Here is a 17,441-nt window from a genome sequence, read left to right as displayed (position 1 = left end):
GTGGAGTTCTATGAGAACGTAATAATCTGATTCACCCTGAGTAGGACTTTCAAGGCAGAGTGGCGGTGGGAAGAAGTGAAGGAACCAAGAGGTGCGAGGCCCTGGGGCAGAAAGGATGACAGTTCCTCAAGAAGCTGAGCATACAGTCACCATATGACCCAGCAATTCCACTCCTAAGTATGTACCCAAGAGCAATGAGAACGTGTCCACACAAAAACTTGTATATGAATGTTTATAGCATCCATTATTCATAATAGCTCAAAAGTGAACCAACCCAAATGCCCATCCACTGATGAGTGGATAAAATGTGACATATCCATGCAAAGAATATTAACTAACCATAAAAAGGAATGAAGTACTGATACATGCTAAGGCATAGAGGAACCTTGAAAACATTATGCTAGGCCGGGCGTGGTGGCTCACACCTGTAATCCTAACACTCTGGGAGGCCGAGGCTGGAGGATCACTTGAGGTCAGGAGTTTGAGATCAGCCTGATCAAGAGCAAGACCCCGTCTCTACTGAAAATAGGAAAAATTAGCCAGGCATGGTGGCACGCGCTTGTAATCTCAGGCACTTGGGAGGCTGAGGCAGGAGGATTGCTTGAGCCCAGGAGTTTGAGGTTGCTGTGAGCTATAATGGTGCCACGCACTCTACCCAGGGCGACAGAGTGAGACTCAAAAAAAGAAAGAAAACATTACACTAAGTGAAAGAAGCCAGTCACAAAAGGCCATATATGTGTGATTCCATTTCTATGAAGTGTCCGGAATAGACAAATCCATAGACACTGGGTGAGTTAAACAACAGAAGTTTCTTTTTCTCACAGTTCTGGAGGCTGGGAGTCCAAGATCAAGGTGTTGGCAGAGTTGGTGTCACTCTGAGGCTTCTCCGTGGCTTGTAGGTGGCCATTGCCTCCCTTTGTCTCCACGTGATCTTCCTCTGTGTCTGAGTCCTAATCTCTTCTCACGAGGACGCCAGTCATACTGGAGTAGGACCTCATTTTACATTGATTAGCTCTTAAAGCCCCTGTCTCCAAATGCAGCCACATTCTGAGGCGCTAGGGGCTAAAATGCCAACGTATGAATTGGGAGGGCGCGATTTAGCCATAACATGGGAAGGGAGAGTAACTGTTAATGGGTATGGGACTTCTTTTGGGGGAGGTGAAAATGTTCTGGAATTAGTGCAATTAATGCACAACTTTGTGAATATACTAAGAACCACTGGGAGGACGAACTTTGCGCTCGGGCAGAGAGAGGAGAGAGTGCGGTGCGAGAAGCTGGTGGGCTTGGCAGGGGCCCGTCACCTGGGGTGTCCCTTCATCCCCGCGAGCCCCAAGACTGCCTAAGACCTTGCCCTTCTCCACAATATTAAAGCTCCTTATTAGGGACCCTTTCACACTGGGGTTGGGATTGGAATTGGGACACTTTTTAAACCTTCAAGGGCCAAGCTCCACCCCAGTGGGCAGTTTACCAGGAGCAGCATAACCAACACGCAGTGTTTCCCGTGTGCCAGGCACTGCCCCACTCCACTAGTAAGTCATTTAGTTCTCACAGCAACCCAGTGAGCCCAGCACCGTTACTCCTCATTCCTCGGGGCCAGGTGGCTTGCCCAGCGTCACACTGCCCACATGCATAGATGGCAGAGTCAGGATTCCACGCTGCCAGCCTGGCTCCAGGGCCCAGGCTGTTAACCACTGTGCCCTGTGCGAGCCTCTTGAGAGCCCTGAGAGTTAAGGTTTATTATCCTATTGTTATCCTCATTTTATAGATGAGGAAACTGAGGCCCAGCAAGGTAAGTGACTTGGCTGGGGTCACACTGTGGGTTAGGAGGAAGCCAGGCTGGGAGCTGGAGAGCCTTCCCCAGCCTGTGTAGGAAGAGCTGCTGGGAACGGTGTGGGCCTGTGCACGGGTAAGTGACGAGGGTGCCCAGAGAATCACAGTGACAAAGCCAGGGGAGGGGTGGAGCGGGGGAGTTTTGCTGCAGGAGAAGCAGTGCGGGGCGCTTGCCCCAGCCTCCCTGACGCCTGTGTGTCCGGCCTCATCCCTGCCTGCCCGAAGCCTGGCCGCCCACTGGAGGCGGCTCCTCAGCAAGGCTGCCTGGGGGAGGGGGCCCCGGCCTGCCAGGGCAGTCAGGGCAAGTGTCGAAGGTGCCCAAGGGACGCCCAAGAGGGTGCCCAGGTGGCAGGGTGCCTGTGTCCCTGGGGAAGCCCCCTCCCAGCATGGGTGGGTGCGGCAGAAGCCCGCGTGACCTTGCTGCTGACATTCCTCAGGAGCCACGTGGCCCCAACTGGCAGGGACAGCTGTGCACAGAGGCCGCACCAGCTTTGTTCCCAGGGTGGCGCCCGCTCTCCACCCAGGCCCCGCTCCGGCTCCCACCCGACGCTTTCACTCCTGGATCTCAGCAGCAGCCGGGCAGCCGGTGCTGGGGGTCCCGCGTCATGAGAGCCTAGAGGTCTCCCGGGTGAGGGCAGGGCTCTGGGAGGATGGGGCAGGACCAGACGAAGCAGCAGATTGAGAAGGGGCTCCAGCTGTACCAGTCTAACCAGACAGAGAAGGCGCTGCAGGTGTGGATGAAGGTGCTGGAGAAGAGCTCGGACCTCGTGGGGCGCTTCCGCGTGCTGGGCTGCCTGGTCACGGCCCACTCGGAGATGGGCCGCTACAAGGAGATGCTGAAGGTGGGGTACCCAGCCCAGGTGGTGAGCCGAGCGAGGGTCAGGCTGGGGCTGGATTCCTCCAGGCCCCCCAGCCCCCTCCCGGCCTCCGAAGACTCCCCTGCATCCCACAGGCTGGCGGCCGGGACCTGCAGCTCTGAATCTGCATCTAAGGCCCTGGGTCTTGGCTTCAGATTCAGGCCTGTGGCCTTGAACTTCAGTGTCTGAGCCTCTGAGACTGAGGTTCTCAGCGTCCAGAGTTCAAGGACCTCAAGCCCAGTCTCGGAGTCTAGGTTTCAGCCTTCCTGCATGGGGCTCTGTGTCAGAACCTGGAGGGTGTGGGCTCCATTTTGAGGCTTGGGGTGGAAGGGTGAAGGTTGTGAGGCTGAGCATGGGGGGTTGAGGCTCCAGGTGAAGCCTCTGGCCTATGTCTGGGGTGCAGAGAATGCATTTGAGGCCAGGGGTGGAAGGACTGGGTCTTAGGCTTTGAGATCTGTTCTTTGGATGTGAGACTGGGGATGGGTATGGAGCCTCTGGCTCTGAGGCTGTAGGTCTGAGCCTGGGGGCTGGGGGCTGGGGCCCAAGGCTCAGAATGCAGGCTGACAGTCACCTGCCCGCTGGCCGGTGGGCAGTTTGCCGTGGTGCAGATCGACACAGCGCGGGAGCTGGAGGATGCCGATTTCCTCCTGGAGAGCTACCTGAACCTGGCGCGCAGCAACGAGAAGCTGTGCGAGTTTCACAAGACCATCTCCTACTGCAAGACCTGCCTTGGCCTGCCTGGCACCAGGGCAGGTGCCCAGCTCGGAGGCCAGGTCAGCCTGAGCATGGGCAATGCCTTCCTGGGCCTCAGTGTCTTCCAGAAGGCCCTGGAGAGTTTCGAGAAGGCCCTGCGCTATGCCCACAACAATGACGATGCCATGCTCGAGTGCCGTGTCTGCTGTAGCCTGGGCAGCTTCTACGCCCAGGTCAAGGTGGGCCTGGGCCCCGGGGGGGGCGGGTCAGTGGAGGGCTTTAGGGCTCCCTGAGAGCCTCTCATGAGCACTACCTTGTCCAGCCGTCCTTTTAGGTAGGAACAAGGATCCGAGAGGTCAGGAAGGGGAAAGACTTATCCAGGAAGGTAACAACTTGGCCAGGGAGGGCAGAGCCCGGATGCAAACCTTGATCTGTCTGACTTCCTGGGAGGACGGGGGGCTCCTGTGTGAGGACAGGCCACAGGCCTGCACTGCTGGGTGTTTGCTGTGCGATCTCGGGCAAGTCACCTCTCCTCTCTGAACCTTGGGAGGTCTATCTATAAAATGAGGGAGAATAAGACTCACCTTACAGCAGGGTTATAAGGATTCATTCTTCAAATACTTAATGAGGTCTGTTATATACAGGCATCGTGGGCCGAGGGTGCAGCAGGGAGAACAGCAAAGCCGTGCCCTCATGCAGCTTGCGCTCTGGCTGGGGGACAGAAAACACCGTCCGAGTCAGTTACTTAGCGTGTCAGAAAGTGCTTAGAAGAAAGTGAAGCAGGGCTGGGGCGGGCAGCACCGGGGGTGAATGCGTCACGGTTTCAAACAGGGTGATGGGAAGGTGATATTTGATGACTTGAAGGAGATGAGAGGGTGAGCCATGCAAAAATCTGGCGAAAGAGGATTCTAGGCCAAAAAGGGGGAACCTAAAGCAAAGGTCCACCCTGGGGAACGTACCTGGAATGTTCCAGGACGGATAGAGGCCAGCACGACCCTCAGATGTGTCTCAGGTGTGCGAAGGGGTAGACAGGGAAGGGCGAGGCAGACTGTGAAGGAGGTGACAGGGTCAGGGACCACAGGCTTCTGGTCATGAGTGCTTTTGTTCCCCTTTCCCTTAGGCATCTGGGCTGTGCTTGGCCCATGGAGGATTTCAATGCCTGGCACATCGTGGATGCTTGATAAATCTTCCAGTAAAATGAGTGTGTAAATGATGATGGATCAGAGCTAGGATGGGAGGGCATGAGCATCAGAACAACAGCCAGGGTTTTGGTTTTAGGAACTAGACGTGAGGGAAGCCATTCATGCGATGAGACAGGACTGGGGAGGCATGGCAGTCTTTGTTAAAATCTTCTTTATGATGGAGAAAATTAAACTTATAAGAAAGTAGGGAGAATAGTTTAATGAATCCCATATACTCACCACTTAGATTTCACAATTATTAATGTTTTTGCCATGTTTGATTTACATATTTACCTGAAATATTATAATAGAGAATTATAGACATTATGATATTTTACCCTGAAGGAGTTCAGTATGCATCTCTAAAATTAAAAAAAAGGGAATTTTCTTATATAAAGATACTTTCTTACATAATCACAATACTGTTGTTGCATATACCAAAATTAACAGTAATCTCTGAATAGCATTTAATACCCAGTCCCTATTTAAATTTCTCTACTTATCCTAAAAATATGCCTTTACCCTCAGCTTAGCCATTGAATACAAACAAGAGCTGCACATTGCAATGGTTGTTATAAGTCTCTTTCAATAGAAAATTCCTCCCTGCCCCCCTATTTTTTATATTTTATTGAAGAAACCAGATTAATTGCCTTATAGAATGTTCCGTCTCCTTTTCATGTAACTTGCTCCTTTGCCTCCTTCCCTTCCTAAGAACTGGGAGCTGGAGAATGACTTGGTAAGATTTAGGTCACACATCTTTGGTCTGAATACTGTGCAGGTGATGCTACATACTTCGTGTTACAGCACATCAGCATGGTTCAGGGACTGGCAGCCTGATCCCTCCGTTTTCGGGTTTGCATTTCTTCCTCTCATGACCAGCAGATTAACCTGTGGGATGCCACTTAGGCATCCTGTGAATGAATATTTCAGTTTTACAACATTTTTCATAATGGCTTTAGCATCCATTGATAATTGTTGCCTGAACCAATTATTTCATTTGAACTCTAATGAAATGATCATTTCCGAGTTCTATTATGCCTTCATTTATTAGCTAAGAATTTTCAATAAGGGAGAACTTTCCCTTATCAGTTAGGGTAGGTTGGTTAGTCTGAAATGCAGTTCCTAATGGAAAGGCAGAATAAATACTTTTTCCCTTTCCTTTAATTACCACTTTTCAGCCTAAGGAGTTGGTATAATAGCTGCCTTCAGTGGTCACACTTACTTTGTTTTGCCTTCTCTTCTTGGAGTATCATGAAACCATGGATTTTTAAATGCTCAGTATTCTTTAGTCAATTGCAATCATTATTCTTTTTTCGATGTTCGTATTATCTTTTTTTTTTTTTTTTTTTTTTTTTTGAGACAGAGTCTCGCTTTGTTGCCCAGGCTAGAGTGAGTGCCGTGGCATCAGCCTAGCTCACAGCAACCTCAAACTCCTGGGCTTAAGCGATCCTACTGCCTCAGCCTTCCGAGTAGCTGGGACTACAGGCATGCACCACCATGCCCGGCTAATTTTTTCTATATATACTTTTAGTTGGCCAGATAATTTGTTTCTATTTTTTTTAGTAGAGACGGGGTCTCACTCTTGCTCAGGCTGGTCTCAAACTCCTGACCTCAAGCTATCCACCCGCCTCGGCCTCCCAGAGTGCTAGGATTACAGGCATGAGCCACTGTGCCTGGCCTATCTATTTTTTTTAAGTAAAGATGGGGTCTCACTAAATTGCCCAGGCTGATCTCAAACTCCTGGGCTCAAGTGATCCTCCCTCCTCAACCTCCCAACATGCTGGCATTATAAGCATAAGTTACCACGCCTGGCCCACATTATCTTAACTTTATCCAGTGGAAGTCCCTTCAGTATGGCTCCTATGTCCCTTCGACAAGATTTCATTTAGTCTTTAAAAGCCTTCCTGTTTTCTGGTACAATAAACTGTCTCAGCCTCATTTTGAGCACCCCCTATCCCAGACCTGGGATCTACTGTTTCTCCTGGTTCTTTTTAGTAGGAAATGGAGGGGGGTTGCTTTTTGTTTTGAGATGGGGTCTTGCTCTGTGGCCCAGGCTGGAGTGCAGGGGTGTGATCATAGCTCACTGCAGCCTCAAACTCCTGGACTCAAGTGATCCTCCTTCCTCAGCCTCCCAAGTAGCTGGGACTACAGGCACATGCCATGAGACCCAGCTATTTTTTTTTTTTTTTTGTAGAGACAGGGGTCTCACTATGTTGCCCAGGCTAGTCTTGAACTTCTGTCCTCAAGCGATCCTCCCGCCTTAGCCTCCCAAAGTGCTGGGATTACAGGTGTGAGCCACCATACCTGGTTTTTACTGTTATTTCCAATTCAAATCTAATATTTCAAGAGTTTTCTTTAATTTATTTTAAACTTGATTCTCTTTTCTCTGGAAAATCTTGGTTTCTAACAACATAATTAAATATTTACACTATCCTACAAAATACATAAAATAATTCCGAAAACAAAACCAATATTACTCTAGAAAATAAAGACAACAGAATGAAGTTTAAGATTCCTTTGCCATCATTTGTCTTTATAATATATCCCCCTATAGATGAACTATCCAAGTACTTTTGTTCTAAGGTCATTTAAAATATTTTATCCTGTGTGGTTATATTATGATATACAGTTAGGGGCATTTACATTTTCTATTTTTAGGTATTTTTTAAATTAGATTTAATGTCTTGAATTCGTAAAACATTTACATGGCCTCAAATTTAAAAGTACATAGTAAGTATTATTAGGAAAAGGTTTTTATTAGGATTATTAAGAGGTTTTTTGTTTTTTTTTTTTTTTTTTTTTGGAGACAGGGTCTCACTCTGTTGTCCAGGCTAGAGTACAGTAGTATGACCATAGCTCACAGCAACCTCCAACTCCCAGGCTCAAGCAATCCTCCTGGTTCAGCCTCCTGAGTAGCTGGGACTACAGGTGCATGCCGCCACACCTAGCTAATTTTTTTTATTTTTTGTAGAGATGTTATGTTTTTTGTTATGTTGCTGAGGCTGGTCTCGAACTCCTGGCCTCAAGTGATCCTCCTGCCTCAGCCTCCCAAAGTGCTGAGATTACAGGTATGAGCCATTGCACCTGGCCTGAGAGTTCTCTTTTGAACATATCAACTCAGAACTGCCTGTTAAATATTAAGTGAAAGGTCAAATAGGTTTACTATGAAAAAAAGTAGAGAATTGGGGGTGTAGCTGAGGGGGAATGAGGTCAAAAGAAGGTTGTTTGGTTTTTATTTTTGTTTTCATTTTTAAAAAATTTTTTAATTTTTATTTTTTAGAGACATGGTTTAGCTATGTCGCCCAAGTTAGAGTGTAGCGGTGTCATCATAGCTCCTGGGCTCGAGTGATTCTCTTGCCTCAGCCTCCCGAGTGGCTGGGACTATAGGCATGTGCCAGCATGCCCAGCTAATTTTTTAAATTTTTGTAGAGACATGGTCTCGCTATGCTGCCCAGGCTGGTCTTGAACTCCTGGCCTCAAGCAATCCTCCTGCCTCAGCCTCCCAAAGTGCTGGGATTACAGGCGTGAGCCACTGCACCCCGGTAGATTCTATATTTTAAATGAGATGAGAAATGCCAGAACACATTTGTGCAGGAATGGAAGTGACCCTGTAGAAAGAGAGAACTCGATGCTGCAGAGACCCAGGGTGGGCGGTGAGCTGGCAAGTGGGGGGCTGGCGTTTGACAGGAACAGGGCGCCCTCCTCCATAGTGGGAGGAGGGGAGGCCGAGAGAGAGGGGGGCCAGGGGTGGCGAGGTGGGAGCTGGTGGAGGAGGGCGGAGGAGGGAGCTCCTCTCTGGTTTTCCTCTGTTTCCCTGATGGAAGATGAGGCCAGGTTGTCAGCCGACCAGGGGCAGGTAGGAAAGGCGTGGAGGTCTGAGGAGAAAGTACGAGAGAATGATTTCATTGCCTCACTGTGCCGGCAGTCTGTCACTGAGCCCTCGGAGAGCAGCTGCTGCGGGGAGCCAGCAGGCTGGCTCTGGTGGGGGATCTGGTACCCCCCACTGTGGGTCTCTGAAGCTGCGGAGCTCACTGGGGCCTGGGTGAGAAGAGAAGCCAACTGTATTGTTTTGCCTCTTCATTCATTCATTCACCAAATATTTATTGTGCATCTGCCAAGTGCCGTGCACCGTGCTGGGCTCTAGGGATGCGAACCAGCAGAAATCCCCGCGCTCCTGGGGCCGCCGTAGCTCTGCCTGGCTCCCTCTTGCCCTGGACGCCAGAATGAACGAACAAACACCAGGCTCCCCGCTGCCGGAGAAGCCCTGACTTGGGGCAGCTCCTGTCACTAAGTGTGCCCCTCCTATCCCGTGTCCCCTGCAGGACTACGAGAAAGCCCTGTTCTTCCCCTGCAAAGCCGCGGAGCTCGTCAGCGACTATGGCAAGGGCTGGAGCCTCAAGTACCGGGCCATGAGCCAGTACCACATGGCCGTGGCCTATCGCCTGCTGGGCCAGCTGGGCAGCGCCATGGAGTGTTGTGAGGTAGGGAAGCAGGACGGGGGCTGGTGGAGGGGGTGGCCCAGCATCTGGGGCCCAGGACAGTGGGGACGCCTTCTTCCAAATCAGCCTCCTGAGGCCCCCAAGGCTCACCCCTGGCCCAGCCTCTCTACAGCTGAGCCCCTGAAGGATACGTTTGCTCCCCCAGCCGCATCCCAACCCCCATTCCCTTCCCGTCCATCCTCAGGGAACGGGGCCTCCCTCTGTCCCCGGCACCCTCTGTGGGGCCCTGTGAAGATGGAGAAAGCAGAAAGCCAGTCTCTGGAGTTCCACTGACCTGGGTTCCTATCCCAGCTTTGCCACTTCCTGGGTGACCTCATTCAAGTCACTTCTCCTCTCTGAGCCTCGTTTCCACCTGTCAAACGACAATAGCCACTTTGCCACGTGCTATGACCATAGTGGTTTGGTGTGTGAAGCCTCAGCCCCATGATGGGGGTATTAGGCTCTGAGAACATGGGTTTCCCTGAGCTGTCCCTTCAGAGGGGCTTGCTGGGTGGAGGATGCCCCAGTGTTGGGGACAGATGAGCAGGCCAGAGTGACTGGCCTCCCTTGCAGGAGTCCATGAAGATTGCACTGCAGCATGGGGACCGGCCGCTGCAGGCGCTCTGCCTGCTCTGCTTTGCTGACATCCACCGGAGCCGTGGGGACCTGGAGGTGAGGTCACTGGGATGTAGGAGCAGGAGCAGGATGCAGGCCTGGCCCTGCCTGATTCTGTCCCCCTCCTGGCTCTACAGACGGCCTTCCCCAGGTACGACTCTGCCATGAGCATCATGACCGAGATTGGAAACCGCCTGGGCCAGGTGCAGGTGCTGCTGGGTGTGGCCAAGTGCTGGGTGGCCAGGAAGGCGCTGGACAAGGTGAGGTCGGGCCCTTTCCTGCAGCCCTGGCTCTCCCTGTGCTCCCACGTGGGGCCAATCGGTCACCAGCAGTCTGTGGGTCTGGTGCTGGGCGGGACTCTCCCAGCCACTTTGTCTGACTTCGGCTTCACCCTGGTCCCATGAGGCCAGGACATTCCTGGCCATTTTCCATGCTCAGAGAAGGCCCATGACTTGCCCAGAGACCCAGAGCTAGTCAAAGGCCTGAGCTGGGGTTTGAACCCAGGACACTGAATAAACTGAGGCAGGAGGTCAGCTGCCCACACAGCTCTTGTCTTTTCCTGCCACCTTCACACACAAGGCAGCTGCCCTGGCCCATGTCCCCTCCCCAGGCCCAGCCTCCCTTCCCCATCCTTTCCTATGGCCAAGGCCTCTGTCAGACAGCTCTGCCCGAAGCCCTGGCCTGTGCTCACCTTCCAGGCTCTGGACGCCATCGAGAGAGCCCAGGACCTGGCCGAGGAGGTGGGGAACAAGGTCAGACCTGCTTCTGTCTCCTGGGTCTAGGGCCAGGAGCCCAAGGGAGGACTGGGGTTGGAGGGAAGGGCCCCCAAGCCTGCTCACTCCCTGAGCCCTTCCTGATCCCCTGGGAGCTGCACCGCCCCCAGTCTACCCAGAGAGCACTTCTGAGGGCAGGGCAGGAATTGCATAGCTCAGAGGATAGCAGAATTCCTCTGGGGCTTCTTGAGTTCATTAGAACTCCCCGCAGTGGACTTGCCCTGAGAGCTGGGCACGCACAGGCCCATTATAGGTATCGGCTCTAGCCCTCACTGTCTCCCTGCAAGGTGGGTACAGGGAGCCCCATTTTACAGATGAGAAAAGTGAGGCTCAGAGAGGCGCTCAAGGTCCCACGCCTACTAACTGGTCTGTCTTGACTCCAGAGTCTACGTTCCTTCCATAGTGTATGTGGCCTCTCCAAATTTAATAACTGTATCCCAGCTTTAAAATGTTGAAAACAGGCTTAGCCGTTTCTCAGTGTCTTCTAGAAGATGTGCACTTCTCTGGGATGAAGTGCAGAGTAACCAAAATGCAAGTATGTTTGCTTTTGGCTGGATTATAGCCACTTGGGTTTGCCCAGGTTTCAGGCTGATCAGAAATGCTGACGAGCTGTTGTGTGTGTATTTAACTGATCAAAACAGGAAAGGTGCCCAGGCTCAGTGACACACGCCCATAATCCTAGCACTCTGGGAGGCCAAGGCGGGAGGATTGCTTGAGCTCAGAGTTTGAGGTTGCAGTGAGCTACGATGACACCACTGCACTCTAGCCAGGGTGACAGTGAGACCCTGTCAAAAAAAAAAAAAAAAAAAAGGAAAGGAAATGAATTATTACAGAGTCAATGCAGCAGGTTTGGGCAATAAAATTCCTCAAAAACATGGGGTCCCAAGTGGTTCTGGGGTTGAGGACCTCTGATCTCACCCACTCCCTCATTCTGCATGAAGGGAAATTGAGGCCCAGAGAGGGCAGGACATTTTTCCTAGGTCTATCAGCAAGACAGGGAAGTGGCTGGGACAGAACCCTGCCCGCACTGACTTTGGTCTCTCCTCCCACCGCCGGCCCCCGTGCCCCCAGCTGAGCCAGCTCAAGCTGCACTGCCTGAGCGAGGGCATCTACCGCAGCAAGGGGCTGCAGCGGGAGCTGCGGGCGCACGTCGTGCGGTTCCACGAGTGCGTGGAGGAGACAGAGCTCTACTGCGGCCTGTGCGGCGAGTCCATAGGCGAGAGGAACAGCCGGCTGCAGGCCCTGCCCTGCTCCCACATCTTCCACCTCAGGTGTGGCTCCCGGCCGGGCGGGCAGGGGCGGGCAGGCTCTCTCCGGGGCGCCCGAGGGCCCAGCTGGCTAGTCACAGCAATGATACTCATAGCAAAGCCCTGCCTCGTGCTTTCTGTGCCTGGGTGTGTTCTAAGAGCTTCCTGTATATTGACTCACTGAGTCCTCCCAGCAGCCCACCCAGAGGTGGCCATTCTCATTACCAAAGTCCCCAGAGAGAAGTCAGAGAGGCCCCTCAAAGGTCACGGGATCCAACCCCCAGGGCCAGACCTGCCCCAGGGCCGTGGCAGAGGCTGGGCTCCCTCTCGACTGCCCTGGAGGCCCCTGGGGCAGAGTGGCCGAGGGGCAAGCTGGGTACAGCAGCAGCCTGGGGGGACTGAGAGGGGACCCTTCTCTTGCACCACTGCTGGACAGTGGCGAGGGATACTTCCCAGCCGCTACACAGGGCAGGGGAGGAAGAGAGACAGGGCCTGGGGTCCAGGTAGAAGAACAGGCCTCAGGGGAGTGGACAGAGCCCTTTGCCTCCCAAGGTGCCTGCAGAACAACGGGACCCGGAGTTGCCCCAACTGCCGCCGCTCGTCCATGAAGCCTGGCTTTGTGTGACTCCCAGCAGCAGTCGTGGGCTTCTGCCCTGCCTCCCCTACTGCTGCTCCACCACATGCCGGAGGCCCCTGTCTACTCCCGGGGCAGCAGCCAGCACCCCGGGCCTGCCCACTGCTGCTCCGAGGGGCCCCGCTGCCCTCCCCGCCTCTTTGTACTTTGCTCTTTATAGAAAAATAAACCGTTTGTACCTGGTCCCAGTGGCTCTGACTTTCCGGGCCTGAGGGAGAGTGGGAGTGGGGCTCCCTCTGCACAGATGTCCGAGCCCTCCAGCTGCCCCTCTGGGCACTTGGGATGCCACGGTGACCACCCAGCGACGAGATCCCTGCTGTGAGAAGCTGACATGCAGGGGTCGGCAGGGGGGTGAGAGAAACAGTAAAAGAAATAAATAAGCAACGTGGAAAGTCTGGTAGAAAGCTGCTACAGACTGAATTGTGTCCCCCCAAATTCATATGTAGCAACCTTAGTCTGTTTGGGCTGCTATATCAAAACACCACAGACTGGGTGGCTTATAAACAGCACACATTTACTTCTCACAGCTCTGGAGGCTGGAAAGTCCAAGATCAAGGTGCCAGGAGATTCGGTGTCTGGTTCATACACAGTGCCTTTTTACTGTGTCCTCACATGGTGGAAGGGGCAATGTGTTCTCAGGGGTCCCTTTATTATAAGGGCACTAATCCCACTCACGATCACCTCCCAAAGGCCCCACCTGCCTAATAGGGCAGCCCTAGCAGACTAACATAAAAGCAATAAATGTTTTGGGACTATAAAGAGTAGAGCATGTTCCCTTTCCTCATCTTTGTCCCCTTCCCTCCTCTTCAGTCCTAAAACCATTGGGTAGGACAGAGCAAGACAAGCATCAGGGTGGAGGGGTGGCCTGGTGTGGGGCATTAGAACCTGAGCAGGGTTAGAGGGTGTCCATGCAGCATGGGGAGCCAGAACGTGTGGGGAGAGAGGAGGCTGTCCACACATAGGGGAGGCTCGTCCTGAAGTGTAAGAGACCAAGCTGAGAAAGGAGGGGCCACCTGGCATGAGCCCTTGGAGCCCACCCAGGGTAAGGGAGAATCCATCAGAGCTTGAGTGGAGTAAGTAGGGTGTGCCCACGTTTAGGGGTCCTGGCATGGGGCATTAGAACCAAGATGGAGTGAAGAGGGACCCGTGCACGGAGGGGAGTGGCAATGGAAGATTGGGTACACAGGGATTGATCAAATATTATATTAAGGACAACAAAAGCCAGCTTTCTCACTATTGAAGGAGAGAATTACAGCAACCCTGTGGTGTTGAATTGGAATTGTAGGGATCAGTATGAACGCATGGACTTCAAAATACAGAGCTAGATAGAGAAATAAATATAGTTGTAAATCTATGTGTGTCCCTCAGCCTAGGAGCAAGGACATGCCAATAGCAGTAAGCACACCCAGTACCCAGATCTTGCCTTCTAAATACCATGTACCACTAACAGGAACTCAGGCTCTTTGGAGAAAGGCCTGCTTCTTGGCCTGGGCCTTGGAAAGTACGAGATGAGCCTGAAATGTCTTGTTCCAGGAAGAAAAGGAAGCTGAAAGAATGACGAGGATAACTCAAAAGGAGACAGGTGCCAGCTTGGATGGGCTCCCGCTGGCCCACTGAAATGAGTAATGATTGTCTTAGCACAGGCTGCTGGAACAAAATACCACAGAATCGGGGGCTTAAACAACCCAAGTTTGTTTTCTCACAGTTCTGGAGACTGGAAGTCCAAGATCAGGGTGCCAGAAAATTCAAGAAGCCTTTTCCTGCCTTGGCCTTCTTGCTGTATCCTTACGTGACCTTTGCTCTGTGCTCCTGTGGATGGAGCAAGATCTGTCTGTCTGTCTCTCTCTCTCTTTCTCTTTCTTTCTCTTCCTCTTCCTATAGAGGCACTAATCCCATCATGAGGGCCCCACCCTCATGACCTCATCTAACCCTAATTACCACCCAAAGGCTCTGTCTCCAAATACTATCACATTGGGAATTAGAGCTTCAGCATATGAATTTAGGAGGGGAACATAAAGATTGAGTCCATAGCAATGATACTAACAGATTTTATTGAATAAAAATAAGAATCCATACTGATATAAAAAATAAAGGCCAGATGCAGTGGCTCACTAGCACTTTGGAAGGCTGAGGCAGGAGGATCTCTTGAGGCCAGGAGTTCGAGACCAGCCTGGGCAACATAGCCAGATCCCATTTCCACAAAAAATAGAAAAATTAGCCACGCTTGGTGGCTTTTGCCTGTAGTCCTAGCTATTTGGGAGGCTGAGAGAGGAGGATTGCTTGAGCCCCAGAGGTTGAGGTTGCTGTGAGCTATGATAGCATGCTGCTGCTGCACTCTAGCATGGGCCACAGAGCAAGACTCTGTCTCAAAAAACAAATAAGTAAATATTTTATGAAGAATAGAATATTTACATAGTCCCAAAGTACTTCCCCACAAAATGCTAATTTCAAAGGGACAAAAGAGTCACTTCACAGTGGAGAAGTTTGGCAGACCCAGCTTCGACTGGGGGAGGTCACCATCTCCAGTAATGGGACAAAATGAAATCATGTGCTACCTGAAAGAACACAGTGCAAAGCTCAACATCTCCTCTGCGATAACGCTGCCAAAGATGTATAACCCGAAACTATAATCATGAGGAAACGCCAGATGAATATAAATTTAGAAACACTCTGCAAAGTAATTAGAATCTTCAAAAGTGTCAAGGTCATGAAGGAAAGACTGTGAAACTGTTCCAGATGGAGAGAGACTGCGAGGCCCTCCAACTAAATACAATGCTTGATTCCGGGCTGGATGCCTTTGCTAGAAAGGGCATGATTGGGCCAATTGGTGAAATTTGAGCAGGGCATGAGGATCATATGGCAGAAATATTTTGATGTTAACTTCCTGACATTTCAGGCTGTGTTGTGGTTAAGTAGGAGATTGTCTCTGATTATAGGAAATTCTCACTAAAGCATTGAGGTGATGTGGTATCAGGTCTGCAATCGACTCTCAACTGGATCAAGATAAAACAGCTATTTGTATTGTATTTGTAAGTTTCCCCTAAGTTTGAGATTGCTTTCCAAATAAAAATATATAATTAGGGGCTGGGCGCAGTGGCTCATGTCTGTAATCCCAGCACTCTGGGAGGCCTAGGCGGGAGGATCTCTTGAGGCCAGGAGTTTAAGACCAGCCTGGGCAACACAGGGAGACCCCATCTCCACAAAAAAAATTTTGAAAAATAAAATAAAATAGGAGGGTGGGGAAGGGAGGGATATATACCTACATGATGGGTGCAACGCGCACTACCTGGGGAACAGACACGCCTGGAGCTCTGACTTGGGAGGAAAGGCGGTACATGGGCAACGTATGTAACTTGCAATTCTGTATCCCCCATAACAGTAAGATGATATAAAATAATAAAAAAAAATAAAATAAAATATAAAAAGTGAGGGCCCAGTGGGTTCTTAAAAAAGAATATATGTATATAATTTTTAAAAAAAAAAGAGCAGAGTGGAATAGGGGAATGGGGAGGGTGGGACAGCTGGGGTAGGGAGGGTGGGCTGCAGTGTTAGAGTGGTTGTAAGGTGGGCCTCATTGAGAAGGTGGCATTTGAGCCAAGACTTGAGGGAGGTGAAGGAGTGAACCAAGCAGGTATCCTGGAAAGAGCATTCTAGGAAAAGGGACCAGGCTCCTAACACGGGAGCCTGCCTGACATGGTGAAGGAACGGCAAGGAGGCCGGTAAGTGTGAGAAGAGGGAAGGAGGACCTGGAGAGATTGCGGGGGTGTGAACACACGTGGGCCTTGTGAAGGACTTTGGCTCTCATTCTGAGCGAGTCCGGCAGCTGCTGCAGGGTTTTGAGCAGACGAGTGACGTGATCTGACTAGGTTTTACAAGAATTCCTCTCTGGTTGCTATGTTAAGAACAGACTCGCTACAAGACAACTGGCCTGGATGCTTCAAAAATGTCAAGGCTGTGAAAGACCAAAAAGGGTGGGTGCCTGTTCTAGATTAAAGGAGACTAAAGAGACGTGACAGCTAAATGCAAATTGTGACCTTTGACTTGATACTGGATTTGTTTTAAGGCGATGAGGGACGTTTGGGGAATAATTGAGGAAATTTTAATATGGACTATATATTAGATGTTATTGCATCAATATTAATTCCTTGGGGATGACAATGTATTATACTACCAGTGTGTTGTAATTACATATGAGAATGTCTTTGTTCTTAGGAGACAAGCTGAAATATTTAGAAGTGAAGTGTCATAAAGTCTGCAACTTTATTATTTTGAAATGGTTCAGAACAAGTGTGTGTACACATACACACACACACACACCCCCTGAAAGCAAATGTAAAGTTATCAGTTGGCAAATCTAGGGGAAAGGAACATGAGTGTTCATTGTCTATTCTTTCAACCTTTTTGTAGGTTTAACATTTTTAAAAATAAAGGGTTTTTCAAAATAATAGATTTTAGGAAACGTCCAGAGAAACAGAACCAGTAGGATCTCTTTCTATGTGTGTAAAGAGACTTCGGATAAGGGATTGGGTCATGTGATTATGGAGTCTGGCAAGTCCCGAGATCTGCAGGGTGAGTTCTGGAGACCCAGGAGAGCTGATGGTGTAGTTCCCCTCTGGAGGCTGTCAGCCCAAGCCCGGGAAGACTGATGTTTCTGTTAGTGTCCAAAGGCAGAAGGCGGCTTTGTGCCTGTTCGAAGGGAGTCTGGCAGCAGAGTTCACTGTGTTTCAGCCTTTTTGTTCTATTCAGGCCTTCAACTGATTGAATGAGGCCCACCCATGTTGGGGGGGGTGGCAATCTGCCTTACTCATTCTCCTGATTTACATGTCAATTTCATCTGAAAAGAGCCTCAAAGAAACACCCAGAATGATCTTTGGCCAAATATCTGGGCACCCCATGCCCCAGTCAAACTGACACATCAAATTAACCATTACAGGAGAGTTAGAGTAGAAGCTGGGAAACCAACGAAGAGGCCTCTGCAACAATCTAGGTGAGAGATGATGGTGGCTTGAACCGTGGTGCTAGGCCATAGCGGTGGTGAGAAGTGGTCACATTCTGTGGTTGGGAGGAGATGGATCTTTTGTTCTGGAAATTTTCAAACATACAAAAGTAGAGTGAGGAGTACAGTGAATCTCC

The 17,441-nt window shown here is 50.8% G+C and overlaps 1 protein-coding gene across 2 annotated transcripts; it reads left to right on the top strand.

Moving 5' to 3' along the window:
- Positions 1-2,323: 2,323 nt before the first annotated feature.
- RAPSN (receptor associated protein of the synapse) lies at positions 2,324-12,491 on the top strand. 2 transcript variants are annotated; one of them, XM_069469883.1, is made up of 8 exons: positions 2,324-2,672; positions 3,281-3,619; positions 8,884-9,042; positions 9,613-9,711; positions 9,792-9,914; positions 10,353-10,406; positions 11,499-11,698; positions 12,227-12,491. In XM_069469883.1, the coding sequence occupies exons 1-8, from the start codon at positions 2,481-2,483 to the stop codon at positions 12,297-12,299; spliced, it is 1,239 nt and encodes a 412-aa protein (XP_069325984.1). In that variant the 5' UTR covers positions 2,324-2,480; the 3' UTR covers positions 12,300-12,491. The 2 variants fall into 2 exon arrangements, with proteins under 2 accessions (XP_069325984.1, XP_069325985.1); XM_069469884.1 differs by lacking the exons at positions 9,792-9,914; positions 10,353-10,406.
- Positions 12,492-17,441: the final 4,950 nt, after the last annotated feature.

This window comes from Eulemur rufifrons, chromosome 6, assembly GCF_041146395.1.
Source record: "Eulemur rufifrons isolate Redbay chromosome 6, OSU_ERuf_1, whole genome shotgun sequence".
Taxonomy (NCBI): domain Eukaryota; kingdom Metazoa; phylum Chordata; class Mammalia; order Primates; family Lemuridae; genus Eulemur; species Eulemur rufifrons.
This window is presented reverse-complemented; position numbering and strand designations above follow the sequence as displayed.